Genomic DNA, 20,875 nt, shown 5'->3' on the forward strand with positions numbered 1-20,875 from the left:
TTTCTATTATATGATTCGGTAGTTTCTTTTTCTCTCTCTTTCTCTCTCATTCTCTCTCACTCTCTCTATTTCTCTCTCTCTTTTTTTCTTTCTATAGGCTAGCAGCTTTTATGGAATCATAGAAAAGAAAACTGGACAATGGAATTAGACTATGTAAATCTTAATATAACTTTTACGATGATATGTATTATATATGATCATTTTTTCTATGACCATAAAAATGAATATTTTTAAGCGTTTATCGTGTGAACGCAAGTTTAGAGACGTGGGGGAGGGGAGGAATTTACAGGTAACTCCGCATCGATCCGCTGGACCAGCTACTCCATTTAGTTTCTCTCTATAGTACATCTATATATCTCTATGTATGTATTTATGTATGTATGCATAATATAAATAATACATAGAGAAATTAATTGGCTCGTACGAGATATTATTGATATATATATATATATATATATATATATATATATATATATACTTTTTTTTTTCTTGAAAATTTATGATCTTTGTTAAAAAATTTTATCGATGTGTATATATGTATATATATATATATATATATATATATATATATATATATATATACATTTTTCTTTCTTTTTTTTTTCTTTCTTTCTTTTTTTAACTTCGAAGGATTCTGACGATGTGCAATCTCGCTCGTTGATCCATTGGGAAAATTTCATTTCCATCTTGTTTCCAGTCGATGTCGAGCTTCAGAAACATTCAGGATGTTCACGGTAGACGCGACGAGGACGGACGACCCTTCTTCAAGGCCGAAGGGAGCGAGTCAGGATAGAATTAAAGGTTAATCCCGCGGGGTATGCGTATTCGAGGAGGGTCGAATTTCTCCTTTCCCTCCCTCCCCCTCCCTTTTTTTTTTTTGCTCTACTCTTCTCATCTCTTCTCTTTTCCCTATTTCATGACTCGTGTTCTCCATTGGAAAAGACAGTGGCTTGTGTTTTTCTTTTTCTTTATTCTTTTTTCTTTTTTTTTTTTTTTTCTTGTTTCCCTTCTCTCGCTTGAAACTGAAAGATACCATAAATATTTGTGTTGTTAAGTGCTTCTCGAATACAAAAGTTATACTTCTTCTTCCTCTTCTTCAAGTTCACTGTCTTCCTTCAAGTGTCACTCCAATCCATTTGATCTAAGTACTCTTTCGATGTTCCGAATAGTTGTTAACAATTTTTCAAAGTCAATATATGCGAACAAATCTTTCTTAATCCATGTATTAAAATATTTAATAGGAATTTAATTGTTCGGCTCCGTTCCAGGGAAGTTTTATAAACAAATATATATTTAACGTCAATAGAATTAATTTGTTCTTTTTATTTATCAATTTATTTATTTATTTATTTATTTATTTATTTATTTATTTATTTATTCGTTTAGTTTCATTCGATCAATTTGATTTTCGTATCATCGTAACGATAAACGAAGTATAGTATCCTAAGCCAACTCAGTGATCTCAGAAGATTATAAGTTTTAGGCTTGCGGTCCATAGAGGCACAGAACTATACTACCGTGAATCTCCAGGGTGAGATTGGCTCTTCCTCGGTGTTTCACGTGGGGACGATTTTCTCATTCGCCATCGGATATATATCGAAGCCAATTTCACAAACGATCTCTTAGGTATGATCGTATCACTCTTTTCCAAACCCCGTTAACTTTATTCTTATCTTTCTTTTTTCTTTTCTTTCTCTCTCTCTCTCTCTCTCTCTCTCTCTCTCTCTCTCTCTCTCTCTCTTTTTCCTTCAGAACATCTGACGATCTGACTGAAATATTTTTACGGTCGGAGAAAAAAAAATTCGTCGTATTATTACTTCAACGAGAAAAGGGAAGATAGAAGAACAACGAGTAGCAAATAAACATTTCAACAGCTGAATATTGTTCAGAATTTCTTCTTTAAGTTCGTCTCTTTTATATTTTACGCTTCATTTTATATACCTCCTGTGTTAGATCCATAGTTAAAGACAATAGGGGATGGATGGAAAAGGGTGATGAACCAACCGCGAGAGAGTTCTATAGCCCTTTTTTTCTTCTCTCTCTCTCTCTCTCTTTTTTATTTTCACGATATCGTACCAACGATTCCGTAGACAATCCGTAAGGGCTTAGCGCTGTTTCAACAAGGGATTACCAACGCTACCCTAAGCTCTACGAGATACCCGATCGTACAAACCCATACTGGTGACAAACATTTAAATTGCCAAGATTAACGTTACGTGGAGAGGTACTTATTTTAATGTTTACTTTTTATTATTGGATTATATTTTTTTATTTAAACTTAACATTTCTCTCTCTCACTCTATCTCTATATATATGTGTGTGTGTGTATGTGTTATAATGTTATATATATTGTAATGAATATTTAATATGAAATATTATATCTTAATCATTATTTGAATATTAATTTTGGTCTTTCTTAATAGGCAAATTTTCGTTCTATGAGAAGAAAATAAAACAACGAGATAAAAGTTAGTCGATGTTATTTCCCATCGTAATTGCAAGGATAACCAACATAACAAAAGGAACAGTTGATCCCATTGGAACTTTCGATAGCCGGTACAAAGTATTTCCCCGGTAGCGTTTTAACGAAGTGGCAGAGTCGAACGACAAAGGGAGCATCTCGTTTGACAAAGGACTCCTCTCTTTCTATCGGAGTTTTTTTTTTTTCTTCTTTTCTTTTTTCCTTTTCTTTTTTTTTTTCCTCCAACAACAAAAAGAAGATGGAAGGAAGAAGGTAAGCATTTTTTTTTTTTTTTTTTTCACACATCAGCCGTAGAAGGATATCGATTTACTGCAAGCAAGCTTCCTTTATCGTCAACTCCGATCATTCTCGACACGTTGAATCTCCACGATCGCTATGGGAACTATACTAATAAAAAGAGAAAACTTTAGGGACCCTATGCAGCTGCTTCTCTCTCTTACTCACTCTCTTACTCTCTCTCTCTCTCTCTCTCTCTCTTTCTCTTTCTTTCTTTCTTTTTCATTAGAAAGAGAAGTAGCTATCACATAGCTTTGTATATGCGTGTGTGTATATGTGTGTATGTGTATGTGTGTGTACAGTCTCGCGTGTCACGGAAAAATATTTTCCCCCTTAAATTTCCTCTCGCGTGTGAAAGCTGAAGTCACCTTCCCAAGAATCGTTCTTTCCTTCCTTTCTTCATCGTCTTCCTCTTCTTTCTTCCTTCTTCCTTCTTCGAGCTTGGAAAACTTTCTTTCTCTTTCTCTTTCCTTCTCCCTCATTCATTCTCTCTCTCTCTCTCTCTCTCTCTCTCTCTTTTCTTTTTTGAGAGAGACGTCGTTCCATGCCCACGGGGATTCCTAAGAAAAGTTGCGTACTTTAGGGTTCCACGCCTTGGCCGCTATGCCTTCCCCTTCGAATTCATACTTCTTCCTCCAAACGCATCTGGCTTTCCTTTCTCTATACTTGGTCGTTCTTGGTCTGACTATTACGATATTCTTGCTATTCTTTACTATATCTACTCAAAACTGCAATTTTCTTAACGCTTCTTATCCTTTGTTTCACGTATTAAAATAAAAAGATACGATATTATCGTATAGAAATCAATCATTTATTATACAATAATATTACTATTATAAAATATTTAATATCTATGAAGATATATTTGTCGAATTATAAATAAAGAATGAAATTAGGGAAAAGTTCTTAAGCATTTTGAAAGATCAATCATTCCTTTTTGAGTACTCTTTAGACTTCTTTATTTTTTTTTTTTTTTTTTTTTTTTTTTTATTCTTTTTTGTTTAGATCATCAAACCGTAAGATTAGGCCTTATCATCAGAAGTTTAAAAAGTCATTTGGAAGAAAGAGTAGTAATCGACTTTTAAAATCATTTGAGAACTTTTGGTTTGATCTATGCTCGAAACGAAGTGACATATGTATGTTGATCTTTTTTTCTTCTCTCCCCCCCTTTTTTTTTTTTTTTTTTTTTAAGTTTGCAAAGAGAGATATGTATTCTCAAAAGGTATGATAAAATTTTGAACGACGAAGAAACGTTCCCGTTGGAGAGAGTTAGAGTTTACACGAAGCAGGAAAGAGATACGTTCATCCGATATGGAGCTTTTGACCAGGCTATAAACGTTTATTGCCTCTAGTCCTTCGTCGTTTCCTGTCTCCTTGAAGTAGGGAGTAAAGAGAGACGTCCCTTTTCCAAAGCATCGACACACGCCCGTTTGCACACGTGTCCTCTCACCCTTCTCCCTTTTTCCCTCCCTGTTTCTCTCTCTTTCTCTTTCTCTTTCTTTCTCTCTTTCTCTTTTTCTCTTTCTCGTGGTTTTATCGTTTATCTTGCGTGTACTCTCTCGCCTGCTAATAGCTCTTTCCGAGCTTTTTCCATTTTATATATTTTCATAGTCCTCTTTGTTATTACCATTATAATAATGGATATGGATAATAGTATTTCATCATAATTAAATCGTCTTAATTTTAACATTTAATATTTTCAATTTATATTAATGACGACAATGATATTATAATTTTCAATGTTCATTTTTTTTTCTCCATTCGTTCAATTTTTCTTCTTCCTCGTCCCATTTTTCTTTTGTATTTCTCGAAGAAGTGTTAATATTTTTTTTTTTTTTTTTTAGAGGTGAGAAAAATCGTCAAAAGAAAAGGCTACGGATAATAATATATAGTCCAAGGGAGAGAGAAAGGGTTCTCAGTTCAAGCAGTAAGCTCGATGGGTTTTGTCATAGTGAAAGAGCTTTAAGGCTGACTACAGAGAAAGAGAGAGAGAGAGAGAGAGAGAATCGTGCTGGCGGTAAGCTAATATTAAGGTGCCCCGCGGCGAGCTGGAAAATTTCATTGAAACTTCCATTATTCATTCGCGAACCAACTCAACCCTGTTCTGTTCTCGTCCGCCTGTGTTTCGTTAAATTCGATCTGGAACTTTGATCAAACTGATGAGAGATAACAATTTTTAATAATTTTAACATTTTATTTATCTTCATTTTGATCGTTAAAATTTTCTTCACAATAAACGTTTTCTCTCTCTCTCTCTCTCTCTCTCTCTCTCTCTCTTTCTCTCTCTTTCTCTATCCAGAACTGTTTAAAAATCATTTGATCATCCATAATATATTTAATATATATAAAAAATGTTTTATATACGCGTGGAGAGAAATATTAAGGAGACATTGTGTGTAGCTAAGGTGATGGTCTACCTTTTGAAAAATTCTTTTTCATCGTTTCTGTTGTATGTTAGCGACAGACGAAACGACATTTCCGTTTTGTCGGCTTTAATAGGGCCAAAGAAAGACTCAGCTGGACCCTAGGCGAGAAAGAGAGAGAGAGAGAGTGAGAGAGAGTGAGAGAGAGAGGGACGAAAAAGCAATTTTCTCGCGAATTCTTTTCTCCTTTGCCTTCGTTTTCATCTGATCGATCGGAGAGACCTTTACAGATCTTGTATCTCGAGGATCATTTTTTTTTTTTATCTTTCTTTCACTCTCTCCAAATCGTCGATATTCAATTCCATTCCCATGGTTTCCGATTAATTAATTAATTTATCTTCCAAGTCAACTTAAGGGTAATGTCGGCTTATTATAGATCATTACAGAAAGATCGTTCGCTTTAAAAACGAGGGATTACCAGTTTCGTAATAATGTTTTCATGTAAGCAATAGGTTCATCGATAATTAACGTAACGTAACGTAATGTAAATTACAACACACCTACATATCTTGGGCAATCACATTTGTGAAATGATCGATCTGCTTATATAGTAAATCCTGAATAACATCATTTCAACGAAAAGGAAATTCAATCTAACTTGATATCCAAACATTTTCTTATTTCTACCCTCTCGTAAAAGTAATTCCAATAGGTTCGAATATTTTTCTTCTTTTTTTCTTTTTTTTTTTTTTTTTTATTTACTTATTTTTTGCTAGTTAACGACTTCTTCATGGATATCCTTCATTTCTTTTTTTTTTTTTTTTTTCTTTTTTTGATCCTTCCAAACCGAACTTTTTAGACTTTTCTTAACGAAGTTTTTAATGTTTAAGAAGTAATGATGCCTTTTATAAAAGCAGATAAATTTTTGAAATATGAAATATAAAAATTTTTAATTATTCCCAAATTATTTTCAAAACATTTATGATAAAATAATAATAATATTTATATAAAAGACAATTGTACGTAGTTTCTTTCATAAATATTACTATTATTTTATTATTTCGATAAAAAATACTTCACAAGTTTTATTCGTAGATGTATTATTATGTTTCTTCATTGATCTTAAGATGAACACAATTTTTAATTCACGCTATATGCTTATTAAATTCTATACAAAAAAAAATATATATATATATACATATATATATATATATACATAAGTGAATCTCGTTTTATTTTTTTTATTATCGTATAGAATGCAACCCTTCTCTCTTTTCGTTCCATTTCCTATAATATTTGCATTGTGCAAGAACTCTCGTCTCTCTCGTCTCTCTCTTTTTCTCTCTCTTTCTCTCTTTTGCTCTGATATTCCTTTACTCCCTCTCGTCCCTCTTTACTCAAGCATAGAAGGAGAAAAGGCATGAGTATAGAGGAAGAAGAGAGAGGTAGCGTACATAGGCCCCCGTAAATCCATTTATTTATTTATTTATGTGCCACGGGGGGCTTTGCGAAGCGAGGGTGGGTGGACGAAGGGTGTAGGGTCTGGCTTATGGTATAGCAGCCAGCATGCATCGGCCCAAGAATCCCACGGGAACGTGCGAAGCGTGCTAGACACGGGGGAAAGATCGCAAAAGTCACGAAGGACACACGCGGATATTCGACGAATATGTACGAGAGAGAAAGAGAGAGAGAGAGAGAAAAGGGATGCTTACAATGGCGTAGGACCAACCGTTACGGAAGGTAAATTCTCTCGAGGCATGATGGCTTAAAACGAAAGTGCTGTTGTGCCACTTAGTCAGAGAAAAAGATTCGCCATTCTTGTCTTTTTTTATCAGTATCTCTTTGTCCCTCTCTCTCTCTCTCTTTTATGACATATCTAAATCCCTTATTTCTTTCTTGTTCCATGAGAATATTTAATCAGACAAGAAGAAGATATCATTGAAACGACTTTTTATCTTTCGTTTATTTTGTTTTTGGGGAAAAAAAAAAAAAAAAAAAAAAAAAGACAGAAAAAGAACAATGACAATATATATTGTCATATGTAGTTAACATATAATAACACAATATTCGTATTATAATTGTTTAAATTAAAACTTACCCAATTATTCATCTTGTGTCTACGTTCCAAAAGATATTGTTGCAATTTTGGTCCAGATCCAGATAAAAATCCTCTAACCAAACTTCGTGTCTTCTCCAAATGATTCGGTGTTATTACTTCAACTTGTGCTAGATATTTTTGCATGGTTGTTTCCAAATCCGGAACTGGAAGACTGGGTAGAGGTTCGATTTTCTGCAATGATTATATATTCTGATTATATATTAGAATAATATATTAGGATTATATATTAGAATTATGATAATTAATTTATTAGGGGATTAACGAAAGAGACAATTTTTCATTTCTACTAAAAATTTTTTTGTTATTTGCAAAGTACATAATTTTAATCGATCATTTTATTAGTTCAATTTTAAATCACGTTTATGACAATAATTATTTCGATTTGTTTTCAATAAATGGAGATTTTCTTTTTTCTCTTTTTTATTTTTTCTTTTTTTTTTTTTTTCTTTTTTATTTCATTTTCTTTTATTTCAAAAAATTAATTGCATTTTCTTTTAACCTCGATCAATGGAACATTGTTTACAATAGGCGATTGAATAGAATTTTTACGTTTTTACATTTTTACGTTTTTACACGGAACGAAAGAGAACGAAGTTTTTTAAGTATTCGTTGAAAAAGGAAAATGACAATAAAAAAGAAAAGAAAAGAAAAAATATACATCGAAAAGGAAGAAGGGTGGTACGATAAGCATCTAACGTCCTTATCCCGCACGACGTGTTCCGCGGTCCTCCGGAAAGAAGGCCACGAGCGATTGTAAAATAAAGAATCAATTGAGAAACGAAGCGTGTCTGGTAGAGGAAGAGCCCTTAGGGCTCGCACGCTTCGTTGATCAGAATCCCCTTTCGCCGCGGCCTAACAAGACCAACTTTGTGACCCGAACGCACACACACATACACACATACCTACGTACGAATACATTCGCATAAGCTGAGTCCACTACCCTTCGATCCTTCGGCTTGAATTTTTCTGTTGAATGATCGAGAAAAAAAGCGTAAGGAAAGATGATTATAATAAGTTCGAGAGATAGGAGTCTAGGAGTCTCGATAGTTCATAATAGATCTATAAGTTTCTATTAACGATATATATATTGAAAATCGATATTTTTATTAGAACGAATTTGAATTAATTTATTTTCTTTTTTTTTTCTTTTTTTTTTATTTTTATTTTTTCTCTTTCTTTTTTTGTCTTTTGTTAGTCTTTTCTATTTCTTGATTTATTCACAATTTTACGGATTGTTTTTTCTTTCTTTCTTTTTTTTTTTCTTTTCTTTTCTTCTTTTCTTTTTTTTTTTTCTTTTTTTTTTCTTTTTTTTTTTTTTTTACGACAAGCGTACAAATCTTTTTCTACTAATTAATGCGATTTGGTAATTATAAGTGAAATATAATAATATAATTTTGTATATATATCAATATAGAGAATTTTAATCAATGGACGGGGAGTATACGTATAAGACGAAATTAGGTGTTCAATGATAATCGAGGTGATACTCGAGAAAATTTTTCCACGAGTAATATGCGACACATGAGAGATAAGTAAGGGAATATATCCTAGATAGATCATGATAGACATTTTATTCGAGGCACGAAACGAATCCCGAAAAATCGTCTTTTAGTAACGGAGTCAGATTATCGTTAAGCACCCATGAGTCAGTTAGATTCTGAAAAATTCTTGTTGCGTTCTAACCAACCAACCCTCTCGAACGTAACGTATCTCGCGAGATACGGTTACCTTCTTTCGTTCCTTCGTATAACGGGTGTCCTTATTCCCATGAGATTTTCGCTCCCCTTTCATAGACCTCATTGATATGCACCGCTGGAAACTCTACTAACGACCTCATACGCACCGACCTGTCCTGGATCACTTTTTCTCTCTCTCTCTCTCTCTCTTTACCTTCTCTATCCTATTCAAGCAATTTTCCTATTTGAAAATGGTCTAGATCGAAATTATTTCGAAAAAATTCGTAGAATAGTCATAACTTGTATTACTAGCTAACAACATTGAACACCTTCGATAATGCGAAACTCTTCTATTTTTTATTTTCTTTCATTTTCTTTCATTTTCTTTTTATTCTTTTTTTTTTTTTTTTTATTTTATTTTTTATTTTTTTATTATTATCGTCTATCAGTTTTTATGTTTGGTTCGTTTCACGTCAAGTGTATAAGCGAATAGAAATCAATGATATGCGAAGAAAAATATATGCGTTGTTTTTTTTTTTTTTTATTTTATTTTATTTTAGTTTATTTTATTTTATTTTATTTATTTTATTTTTTTTTTTCTTTTAACTTAGCAAATAAAAAACCGATAGATTAATGTTATTATTAAAAGACAGATAACGGTATGTTATACATTCTATGTAACTTTATTGAAATTGTATATTTATCTCTTATCTGACAATTTATACGATGTCACGTTTTTTATTTCCTTTTCTGTTCTTTTTCTCTTTTTTTCTTCTTTTTCTTTTTTTTTTTTTTTTTTTTTGCAAAAAGAATATCTATCATAAAATCTACTAATAAAATTTCTAATTTTTATCAACGCATGTCTGTTTACAATAAATATCAACGATAAATAAATTGCATTGATCGTTGCAAATTCGTTCAGGATAAGAATGAATAATTCTAATTTAATTTTTACGATACATGTAATTTTTTCAAGTTAAAAATTTTATAATATATGGCAGGGTTATAATTAGCTAGGTGACCGATCTAATTTGTACGTGATTGGTGTAATTAGGTGTAAACATAGTGACGGGAGAACTGTAGGATATCGTAATTCAAAATGGTTCAATAGTTTCGATCAAGCACCCTCGTTTGTCCGATTCGATAATAATCAATCGGACGTGCCCTGTTATTCGAGCTTACTGAATTCGAAATAATTTCGTCGTTCGTCCGACGACCAGAATAGACTAGCCCTTTTTTCCTTTCTCTCTTTATCTTTCATTCACGACCTTTATTCGTGGATGTTGCATTTCATATAGAGAATTTTCGAAATATTTCTCTGTATCCTCGTTTCTTTCTTTTTTTTCTTTTTCCTTTCTTCATTGACACCAGACACATTGAATGAAATTATTTCTTTTCTTTTTAAAGAAAATTTTTTATTTATTTATTTATTTATTTATTTATTTTTTTCTTTTGTTTTTTTCTTCTTCAAAGAAATTCATAAGAGGGATGATCTTTGATGATGTCACTCTAGTGTATTATAAATTTCTAACATAACGCGTCTGTTCTTCTATGATTATAGCAGCACCTTGCAATATCTCATCGAAATTCCCAATGGACTGGTAGAGTCACTCGATATGCAAACAGAAGAAGAAAGAGACGAGAGAGAGAGAGAGAGAGAGAGAGAGAGAGAGAGAGAGAGAGAGAGAGAGAGAGAGAGAGACGATCCAACGGAGTTTGTAGATAGAGAAAGAGAGAGAGAAAGGAGGAGGGTTTACATGGAGGGTGGAGACGGCCTCGGGGATGTACGTTTTGGTTCTGCCAGAAGCAGAGAGAGGGATGAAAGAGAGAGAAAGAGAGAGAGAGAGAAAAGAGAGGGTGGGTCCAGGGTGTTACTAATTGGAGGGGTGACGAGGGAGGAAACCTTGTTATCTGTTAATTGCTGCGACCCTCCGCGCAGTGTTTTGCATCGATAAGAAGTACTGGCACTCGAAATTTCCTCTCTTTCATTCTATTCTTTTCTTCAATCCCAGAACGACCACATTGGATTTCATGGTGTACATTCTGATCCCTCTCCCTCCAAACAAAGCTTTTTCCCTTAGCGAATGTCACTAGGCGTCACGAATTGCCGTCTCATAATCCTTATCTAGTTCTTTGTATTTGTTATGGTCGGTCTATCCACCAATTGACTTTGTGTTTCTCTTTTTTAATGATTTTTTCTTTTTTTTTTGTCCCTATTCGAAAATTCAAGATTACTTTCTTTTTATCTTGTTATCATTATTAAGATGATAAAGATTTGCTTGTATATTTTGTTTCTTTTTTTTCCTTTTTTTCCTTTATTCTTTTTTTTTTCCTTTTTCTTTTTCTTTTTTCTTATGTCATTCACCGAGTTCATATAATCGGACTCATCCCTAGGGAACACTTTGGTGTGCGCTTTGATAAACTCGACTCGGTCTTTACGTCCTCTCTCCTTCTACCTTCTCTCTCTCTCTCTCTCTCTTTCTCTCCGTAGTCTTAACACTACGAGGGGGTTGGTAAGTTTTCGATGGCTCCGGGGGTAGCAAAGAGGCCGAGGAACTCGTTTACTTCCAACCAACACCACAACACCCAATACCTTTAGCATCGTTAGGGCTTGCAAGGAGGAATCGCTTTGGGTTTGGGTGCTCGCTGAAATTTCTCGCGCCAATTTCTTCCTCGTCGAAACTACTGCGATCAAAGTCATCTTAAACGTGGCTTGAGAAAATCGTTCCACGGGAATTCATCTTGGGGAAAGCGTGTCTGAATATTCTTTTATTTCTTTGCTCAGCTCTGACGACGATTTTTTTTTTTCTTCTCTCTTTCTTCTTTTTTTCTTTCCTCTCTTTTTTTCTTTTCTTTTTTTCCTTCTTTTTTTTTTTTTTTTTTTATGAAAGAAATGAACTCCAATGCTCGCTCCTCTCGTTTTCCTTTTCCTTTTTTTTTTCTTCGTTGTACAAATACTCTTCAAGCTTTTTTTTTTTTTTCTTTTTTTTTAGATTTCTTTTCGAGACCGATCGTATTCGATTAATAGCTCGCATTCATCCTAATTTTCTTCTGAAGCGTTCATTTCAGAGGGTTGCTGTCGCGATCTTTAAAAAGAAAACTTGTTAGTAAAGATATAATTTGTTTGATTCGTAAAAATCACCTTGGATATATTTTTATAATATTATCATGGCCATAATTTCATCTTGAAAGTTAAAAATGATTATTATTTTTTCTTTTTTTTTTTTTATTTAAAATCGATTTGTCAAAAACTGATAAGGTAAATATAAATGTAATTAAGTTTTGTAATTGTTATATGAACGGAAGTATAAATTTAAAAAGATTTTTTTTTTTTTTTTTTTTTTTTATATTGTTTCTTTGAAGAAACCAAATTTTATTCACGATAGCGTTGATCAAATTTGTTGAAATTAATTTTTTTATTATCTATCGAAATTATTTCCTTGTATTGAATTATAACAAAATTATTTCCTCTTTTCCATGGTGGCCATAATATCACGTCGTGACACCATTACGTCCAACGAGGAAAGTTTTGCAGAAAGAGAAAAGAGCGCGAGGAAAGGATGAACGTTGTTTCCTACTTCTCTGAGCAAACACCGGCAAATCGAACAAATTGGCAAACAGTTGGTGATGCGCAACCGTGCGAAGCAATTACGGATTTTGCGTGAACGCCACGTCGCGCGAACTCTTTGTAGGAGGGCGAATAGGAGAGAGAGAGAGAGAGAGAGAGAGAAAGAAAGAGAGAGAGAAAGAGAGAGAGTTTTCCACTGGTTAAACCATTGGCGTAGGCAACATTTGTAAAAAAAGTATCTACAATATATAATCGTTATCAACTTTTTATAATATTGTCACATAATTATTATTCTTTTTTTCTTTTGTGTGTTAAATAATAATTAATAAATGTAATCTCTTTCTATTCCAATAGAAATTTGCTACTACGATAAAAATTGATTTTATTACAAATAATGTCAATTATCATAAAGCATATTTATTAAACTTTTTAGTTTAAACTTATATTGATTTTAATTCTCTTTATTTTCATTATGCAAATACACATACATACACATGCGCACACCCACACACACACACACACACACACACACACACACATACATACATACAGATATAGAGATAATTTGAATACCTTAATTAAATTCAATTTTTTAAATGCATGGAACTGTCCTTTCTTATCTCGAATATGAATAAATGATTTATATAAATTTCTGATAATTTTTCATCAGACTTTGATGTCTACGCCAATGAGACACGCAGAGAGTTTGAACCTGCTCGGAGCCGAAAGCGGGTTGTACGGTAATTGGAGAGCACAACGCCGGGGAACCACGCTCGCGTTTCTAATGAGGCGACCGAGAACTTGACCCCCAACGAATAGGAGAATACCTATCGTTCTTCTTCCCTATGGAAGATTTATATGGGATTTTTTATGAAGTAAATCATTGACAAACATTTTCGAAATTTTTTTTTTACTTTGATAAACGATCATACCAATGAAATCACTTTGAAACATTTTTATTTATTGATTTCTAAAGTAAACGAGACGTGACCAATCACGTTAATGTCCATTAGCGAACGAAAATGTTTGCTAATTACAACGAACTCGTTGTCTTTGGGGAATGCTCTCTGAGTACTTTACTTTAATTCACTAGTGTAATTATATACATATATATATATATATATATATATTTTTTTTTTTTTTATCCCGTAGAACTTCGACGAGCAATTAGACAGAACGACCAGAATGAGATGATATTGCCTGGGTTAGAATGAATAAGAGAGAAAGGGCCAAAGATATCTCGTAGGGGATTCTAACGCAACCCTTCAATTACACACGTAGCGTACGTTTTTATGCTGGCAGGTTTACTTTACGCCATTAGCAATTCGATATCCTCGAGAATGGAATACAAGTAAAAACTTCTTCTCGTATCATGTTATCACTGTTATCAAAATAATCGTTCGATAAAGATTCATTTATTCGTGTCCTTTTTTTTTTCTTTTTTTTTTTTTTTTTTTTTTTTTTTACAGATAACGAAGATTCTAGAGAAAACGAAAAAATCATTATTAGTACGTTTTGTGTGGAAAGAAAAATTCGTGGAAATTTTTAGGAGTGCCTCTGTCAACTGATCACCGACGAACTGCTCGTTTGCTCAACTCTCTTATTTACGAAGCATCCTCAGGGGCAACTTCAGAAGTTTACGCTTAATCACGAAATGGACTGGGATTGGAAATGGCAAACTCGCTTCTATTTCTCTCTTCTCTCTCTCTCCTCTCTCTTTTCTCGTTTGTTGATATCTACGAGTTAGCAACGAACTGGTGGGGGAGAGTTTAGTTAGCGACACTCACGAGTTGTCATTTTGCTTTGAAGTTGGCCGAGCAGAGCTCTTCTAGCTTGCTGCAACTCTTCTTCCCTTGATCATGCTTATTAGCGAAAGTGGAAGAACGACTGGCGATACGTCGAACTTGAGTTATACATTTTTTTTCTGCTCGATACGAGAAATCTCATCTCTCGTGTTGGTGAAACGACGCGTATGAACGACTTCGATCGAACTAACTTTTCAATATCAGTACTATTCACGTACGGTCTCTCTTTATGGTGTCATCCTCTTTAACCGCATCCTCTTGGCTTCTCTCATAGAGAGAAAGAGAGAGAGAGAGAGAGAGAGAGAGAGAGAGATTTAGTTAATACATATATATATCCCGAATATTAAATAACGCGAAAATTGACTTATTCCATTTCTAAGTCTCTAACTCGCTTGTGAAAATCTACATTAATCGATATTATTATATTTCATTTATTCGAGAAATTTTTGTCGTCGAATCATTTTTTTTTATCCCGCTTATCATTTTGATGAATTATCTTGGTTTTTTTCTTTTTTTTTTTTCTTTTCCTTTTTCTTGTTCTTTTTTTCTTTTTTTTTTTTTTTTTTTCTTTTTTTTTGTCAAAGATTTCAATCGTATTCGTTTAATATTAACTCAACACATTTTCATATGTATTTTATATATTATTTTGAAAATCCAATGAGCTTACGAGCTTATCATTAAGAAAAGATTTAGAACTGGTTTAATGCGTAAAAATTCGTTCAAGAATAATTTTCTACGATAACGTGAGTTAAAGTAATACTCGTAATGGTCGTTTTATGGTTCTTTTTATTGTACACGAGACAGCTACTTAAAAGAAGTTTGTTGGACCATATAGTGTATATATGCAAGACCATTATCGATCGACGACGAAATTTCTTGGAATCGAGTTACTAATTTATCGTATACGTACGTACCATACGTTCGTCGATAAAGAACTTGACCTTACGAGATTGTTATTACCATAATTTCAAGCGTTAATATTAATAAAATGAAAGAAATCTTTGTCGATTGAATTATTATTATTTTTTTCTTTTTTAAATAAATCTTATTAAAAAAAAAAAATTCCAGATAAATCGAGAATAATGATGGAGAAAAAGGAGTGAAAAATAGAAATATAGAAAAGAAATTCGGATCATTGAATATAACAGAGCTAAACATAGAGTTTCCGCTTGGTATAATAGATCGAATGGTGGTATGGCAGATGGCACGTGACTCATACATAAAACGTGGCCCGCAAGGCACCCTTCAGGGGTCAGGAATGATTCGTAAATAAATTAGCTCGCTATCGGAACTCAAGATAACGCGTTATTTATGGACCGCTCGTGACGGTGCACCCTTTTCACCTAAGCTACGAGGTAAAAGAAGAGTGGAAAAGGCCTGCAGACTAGGAGCATCAGTAACAGCAATAGCAATAGTAATAGTAGCAACAGCATCAGCAGCAGCAGCGGTAACAACAGCATCAGCATCAGCCGTAGCAGTAGTAGTAGTAGTAGTAGTAGTAGTAGTAGTAGTAGTAGTAATAGCAGCAGGTGGAGAAAAGCCTGGCTATCGTGGTTGCTCCGTTTAATGGGATACATGAAGGGCTCGAATACCACGGGCTTGGCCAGGTGGAATAAGCGAAGCCGCGGCTTTACCATGTTCAACGCCTTTGACCTAAGCCGATTTTCCATCGATATAATATCATGCGCGCGCGCACTCTTATGTGTATGTGTGTTATTTATATATATATATATATATCGCTAATATTTAAAGCTAACATAATCTATCGAAAATATCTTGAGTATGATTCAATGAACCGTTAAATATACCGTTTACGACTTAATAGGATCAATAATTTGCTAATCTCCGTTAGAGAGAAAGAGAAAGAGAAAAAGAGAGATTAGATATTAATAGATAAAATTATTAAATTGATTTACTCGAGTGTTAAGTGTTTTACGATCGAGTACACTTATATATCATATAAAATATCTAAATCCTTTGACCATGTAAAAAAAAAAAAAAAAAAAAGATATTGTTTGCGTTGTTGCGATCTATATATTTTTTTTTTCTTTTCTTATTTTCTTTTTTCTTTTTTCTTTTTCTTTTTTTTTTTTTTCGTATATACCCGCTTTAGGAAGGTTCGTTAATTGATAGGTGGGCGTGGTGTGTTGTATCTGGTTTGCTGATCGATACGCCAGGAATACGGCCACGTATTCCATTTCCAAGTTTTATCCTTGTTTCTTTCATTTCTTCTTTTTTTTTTTTTTTTTTTTGTTTCTTCTTTTCTTTCTTTTTTCCTTTCTATTTCATATTCTCGTATTTATTATCGACTATATACATTTTCTTCGTAATAATTATTTCTTTTTCTGCTTAGGTAAAAGGAAGGTGTTTGACGGAGCAGAGAAAATAAGGAGGTAATAATTCAAGAAATAAAGGATAGAATGAGAAAGAGAGAAAGGAGACTTTGAAGGGTGCAGAAAAAAAAAAAAAATCAAAGGCTTTTGGTGGTTCTTCTCGTTTTGTAAAATAAGACCGAAAATCCAATATAAAAGCAATATCTGAAGTGACACGGCGAACAGCACGACGGAGTTCCTCTCTCGCCCTATCAACGGTACTTTCTCTCCTTTTTTTTTTATCCACTTTACTTGCATCTTTCTCTCTGTCTCTCTCTCTCTCTCTCTCTCTCTCTCTCTCACTCACTCTCTCTCTCTTTTTCTCTTCCTTTCTCTTTCTCTTTCTCTTACATCATACACCTATAATACTCTTTTCTTCCGTTTAGGAGACTTCCAAGCGCCCTCGATTCGAGGAAGCAATTTTCTTATGGACGTCTGCAGCTCTTCGTCTATTCGCTTTTACTTCTTATATATATATATATATATGAGTGTGTGTATGTATATATATATATATATATATATATATATATATATATATATATATATGTATGTACATTCTCAACCTTCTCTCATATTTATATATGTATCTATGTGAAATATGTATATATTCACGCGTGATATGATTTACGAGTTGCTTTCTTACCAAATTAACAAGATCGTTAATTTGTGTTTTAATCGCGTCGCGTCACGTCAATTTTCTTTCCCGTTATTTTGTATTAATTAAATACAATATTTGTAATTATTGGATTCTTATTTGTCGGACTAACGTAGAACACGATTTATTTCTTATCGTTATTAAAATATTTCTTTCTGATTAATTTCTTTTTTTTTTTTCCCCCCTCTATCGACATGTTTTTTTTTTTCTTTCTTCTTTTATCCGTACAATCTCGAACAACATAGATTTCGATGTTCGAATAGCGGTCATCGAGTAAGCTAAATCGTACTCTCCTCGTGTTATATTTAGAAATCTATATCGTTTTTCTTCCCCTACTCCTCTCAACAACAACGAGAAAATCTTTAGTCTCGTCTATGTCAGGGGGCGAGCGCGGGGGGGGGGAGTTGCAGGGAGAGACTCATTTTAGCAACTTGAACTCAATGTGATTATAAGTAAGAACGAGTATTAGCTGAAAATATATTATTCGTTTATTAATTTAAATATTAGTATTAATTTTTTTTTCTTTTTTTTTTTTGTTTTTTTTTTTTTATATTTCTCTCGGTATGTTTTCTCTTTTCGACATTTCAAATATATAATCTGTCTATGAGGAAATTCATAAATATATGAATTTAAGAAATGAGTTAGTCAATGTACGACGAGTCTATGACATAGTTAATCAATATATAAGTCTACGAAGAAGTTAGAAATGAATTAGAAATAGTCGTATGTTACAGAATAGAAACTGAGTTTGTGATTACTTCATTCTCGTTTACGAAAGTTTTGGGAAAGATCACGTGTGTTTCCGGTTAGTTCAAAGCCTCTCTCTCTCTCTCTCTCTCTCTCTCTCTCTTTCTCTCTCTTTCTGTGGGATGGGAAATACTTTTTCCTGACGGATCTTCGCTTTTCCATCATTCGCACCACGAAGCTTCTTCCTCAAGCTTATCCCAAGGGAATTTATCACCATAATTGCTTTCTTTTTTTTTCTTTTCTTTTCTTTTTTTTTTCTCTTTTTTTTTTTTTTTTTTTTTTTTTAGATTGAATTTCGTAAAAGCTATAGAACGTTATCCGCGAGAAGAAGTGACGTTAAACCTTTTATATAGAACTATGAGATAACTCGTTAGTCAAGAGATAATGATGTTTTGTCGGTATATATAATTTCGTATATCAATTATATATAGTATGTTATATAATATATTATGGTATAAGTACAGTATTGAGTATATTATACTACGATACATCGTATCGGTTATGTAATAATATATTGTAGATTTCGTTTGTATTATTCTTTTGGTGTTTTTCTTTTTTTTTTTTTTTTTTTTTTTCTCTCTTGTAGGATTAGAAAATATATAATTATTAAGATGTTAATTTGTATTTACGAATCTTTTAAAGGGAAGAATAATAATAAGTAATAGAATTTTTTGTTTTTCGTTTTTTCTTTTTTTTTTTTTTTCGTTTTTCTTTCTCAGATAGATCCTTCTTTGTATCTGTTTAAAATCTCTTTCTCTTTTTGTCAGCGTTGCTTGCTGCTTGCTTTTATCTTCGTTGGCTCGCGTCACTGTCGCGTTGGTAACGAGATTTTATCCAAAGCCGGCTACGTGTCATTTACATATATCGCCTGAAGGCGGCTTCTACCACACAGCTTTTTATTTCTCTCTCTCTCTCTCTCTCTCTCTCTCTTTCTCTTTTTCTCTCCCCTCCTCTCTCTCTTTCTCATCTCTTTACGGCGATTTCGAGGGTGCGCTAGGAGATGGCCGTCGATTTACATTTACAAGCAAGACTTTTGCGAAAAGGAACTGATACGAATTTAACTGGGCAAGAAATGGAAAAATAAATGCAAAAAGTTTATCGATAAGAAAGAAAAAGAAGAAAAATTTAAGGAAAAATATTTCTTTTGTTATATTTTTGAATTGTTTCGTAACAATACTTTACGAATAGAAATTAGAAAAATGATTACTGTAAGTCCATTGTAATATTGTAATTATCGATTGTAATTAACGATAAAATATTTATAATGTGTATTAGTCATAATGCTTCGTGTAAGACACGATGATTATTAAATAATTATTTCGTAGATTCGAACATATAGACAAATCGTAATTGTCAATCACGGAATCAAATGAAATATTGTTCGATATTATCATATAATGGATGTAGTTAATTAATATTTACTAATAATAATAATAATAAAAATAATGATAATAATGATAATAACTTAATCACACGTTCGATAATTACTATGACATTGATCGTTGCGATTATATATTCTTTATGATTAACAATCATATCCGATAATAATTATACGTAATTATTATTAACTTGTTTACTTGTTTGCGAAGAAAATATTAGCCCATTATCTATTCACAATTTTTAATTTAGCGTTTTACCTTATCGATTAGTTATTTTTTATTTATTTATTTTTTTTTTTTTATTATGTTTTTTTCTTTTATTTTGATTTTTCTTTTTTTAAGATAATCGAAGACTTTATTCTTCGTCGTTTTCGTCATCGTGTCGTTTTCTTCTTATTCAAGAAGAAGAACAACAAACGAATGCACGAGAGATAGAAATTGATCGATAAGGGATAAGGAACAAAGTGACGACTTACCGTAGCTGGACAAGACGAGCTGTCCCTGGAGAGACTACCGAGAGTCACCAGCAAACGACGCGGGGCCCCCAACACCGACTCTCGCCATCCCTCTGAAAAGAAAAAGAAAAAGATAAATAGCTCAAGAGAAAATTGCATTATTTATCGGCTGACATATTTTACGATATTTGGTTCTGCATTATCCATTTTGATGAATGATGACACTTGGAGGAACAATAAATAAAAGTGCAATAATTTTTTTAAGTGAATCAAACGCAAAAATGTTCATCCATTATTGAACATAAATATATAACTTTTAAAAAAGTTAAGTAACGAATTCTATATTATTTTTATATATTTTAATATTTATTATTATTACACATTTAAATATATATATTTATATTAAAAGATTAATGTTGACTATTGTCTAGAACAAACTATGAATAATTTCAAAGATAAAAGATAAAAATCGTGCGTTAATGTTTTACATTTGTAAAGATATATAATATCATTGATAAATTTCTTATCTTTTATTAAATAATTTTAAACATCTTTTGAAATATTCTTTTATTTGACACGAACTTTCAACTTTAAGAAAGTTAAATATCCCTGATCGTAAAGTATAATACGAGTAGGCGTGGAAGAACGTAGGTTACGACAGGCCACAGGGGAGTTTCATATTGCTGGATTAAGTGTTAAACTTCCATCTTCGACTTTACCTCTGTTTCTCTCTCTCTCTCTCTCTCTCTCTCTCTCTTTCACCCTCGTGATCGTTATCTTCTATCTCTTACTTTCTCTGTTGTGTTAGTCGCGTCTTAAACCAACTAAAATTATGGGCGCGACTTTCATTAAACGGCTTGATGACGGATCGCTTTGTCTCTTTCGTATTAACGACGTTTCCCGAAAGTACCAAATTCTGTTCAATATTAAGGAACAGTTTCATACCCTTCCTTACAAGATTTCCACTGTTACGATTTA

General features: G+C 32.7%; 1 protein-coding gene and 1 long non-coding RNA gene across 3 annotated transcripts in view; one reads left to right on the forward strand and one right to left on the reverse strand.

Moving 5' to 3' along the window:
* LOC124428770 (vesicular acetylcholine transporter) overlaps positions 1–20,875 on the reverse strand; it is a 59,498-nt gene that overhangs the window by 16,723 nt on the left and 21,900 nt on the right. For both annotated transcript variants that reach the window (XM_046973246.1, XM_046973245.1), the window contains exons 3-4: positions 19,919–20,010; positions 7,220–7,411 (exon numbers count right to left, since the gene is read on the reverse strand). In XM_046973246.1, coding sequence (XP_046829202.1) covers positions 7,220–7,411; positions 19,919–20,010 — 284 coding nt within the window. The remainder of the gene's footprint in view (positions 1–7,219; positions 7,412–19,918; positions 20,011–20,875) is intronic.
* Positions 12,925–19,136, forward strand: LOC124428777. Its single transcript, XR_006943286.1, has 2 exons — positions 12,925–13,359; positions 13,637–19,136. It is a non-coding gene; the product is annotated as an uncharacterized LOC124428777 (long non-coding RNA).

This window comes from Vespa crabro, chromosome 13 (assembly GCF_910589235.1).
Source record: "Vespa crabro chromosome 13, iyVesCrab1.2, whole genome shotgun sequence".
Taxonomy (NCBI): domain Eukaryota; kingdom Metazoa; phylum Arthropoda; class Insecta; order Hymenoptera; family Vespidae; genus Vespa; species Vespa crabro.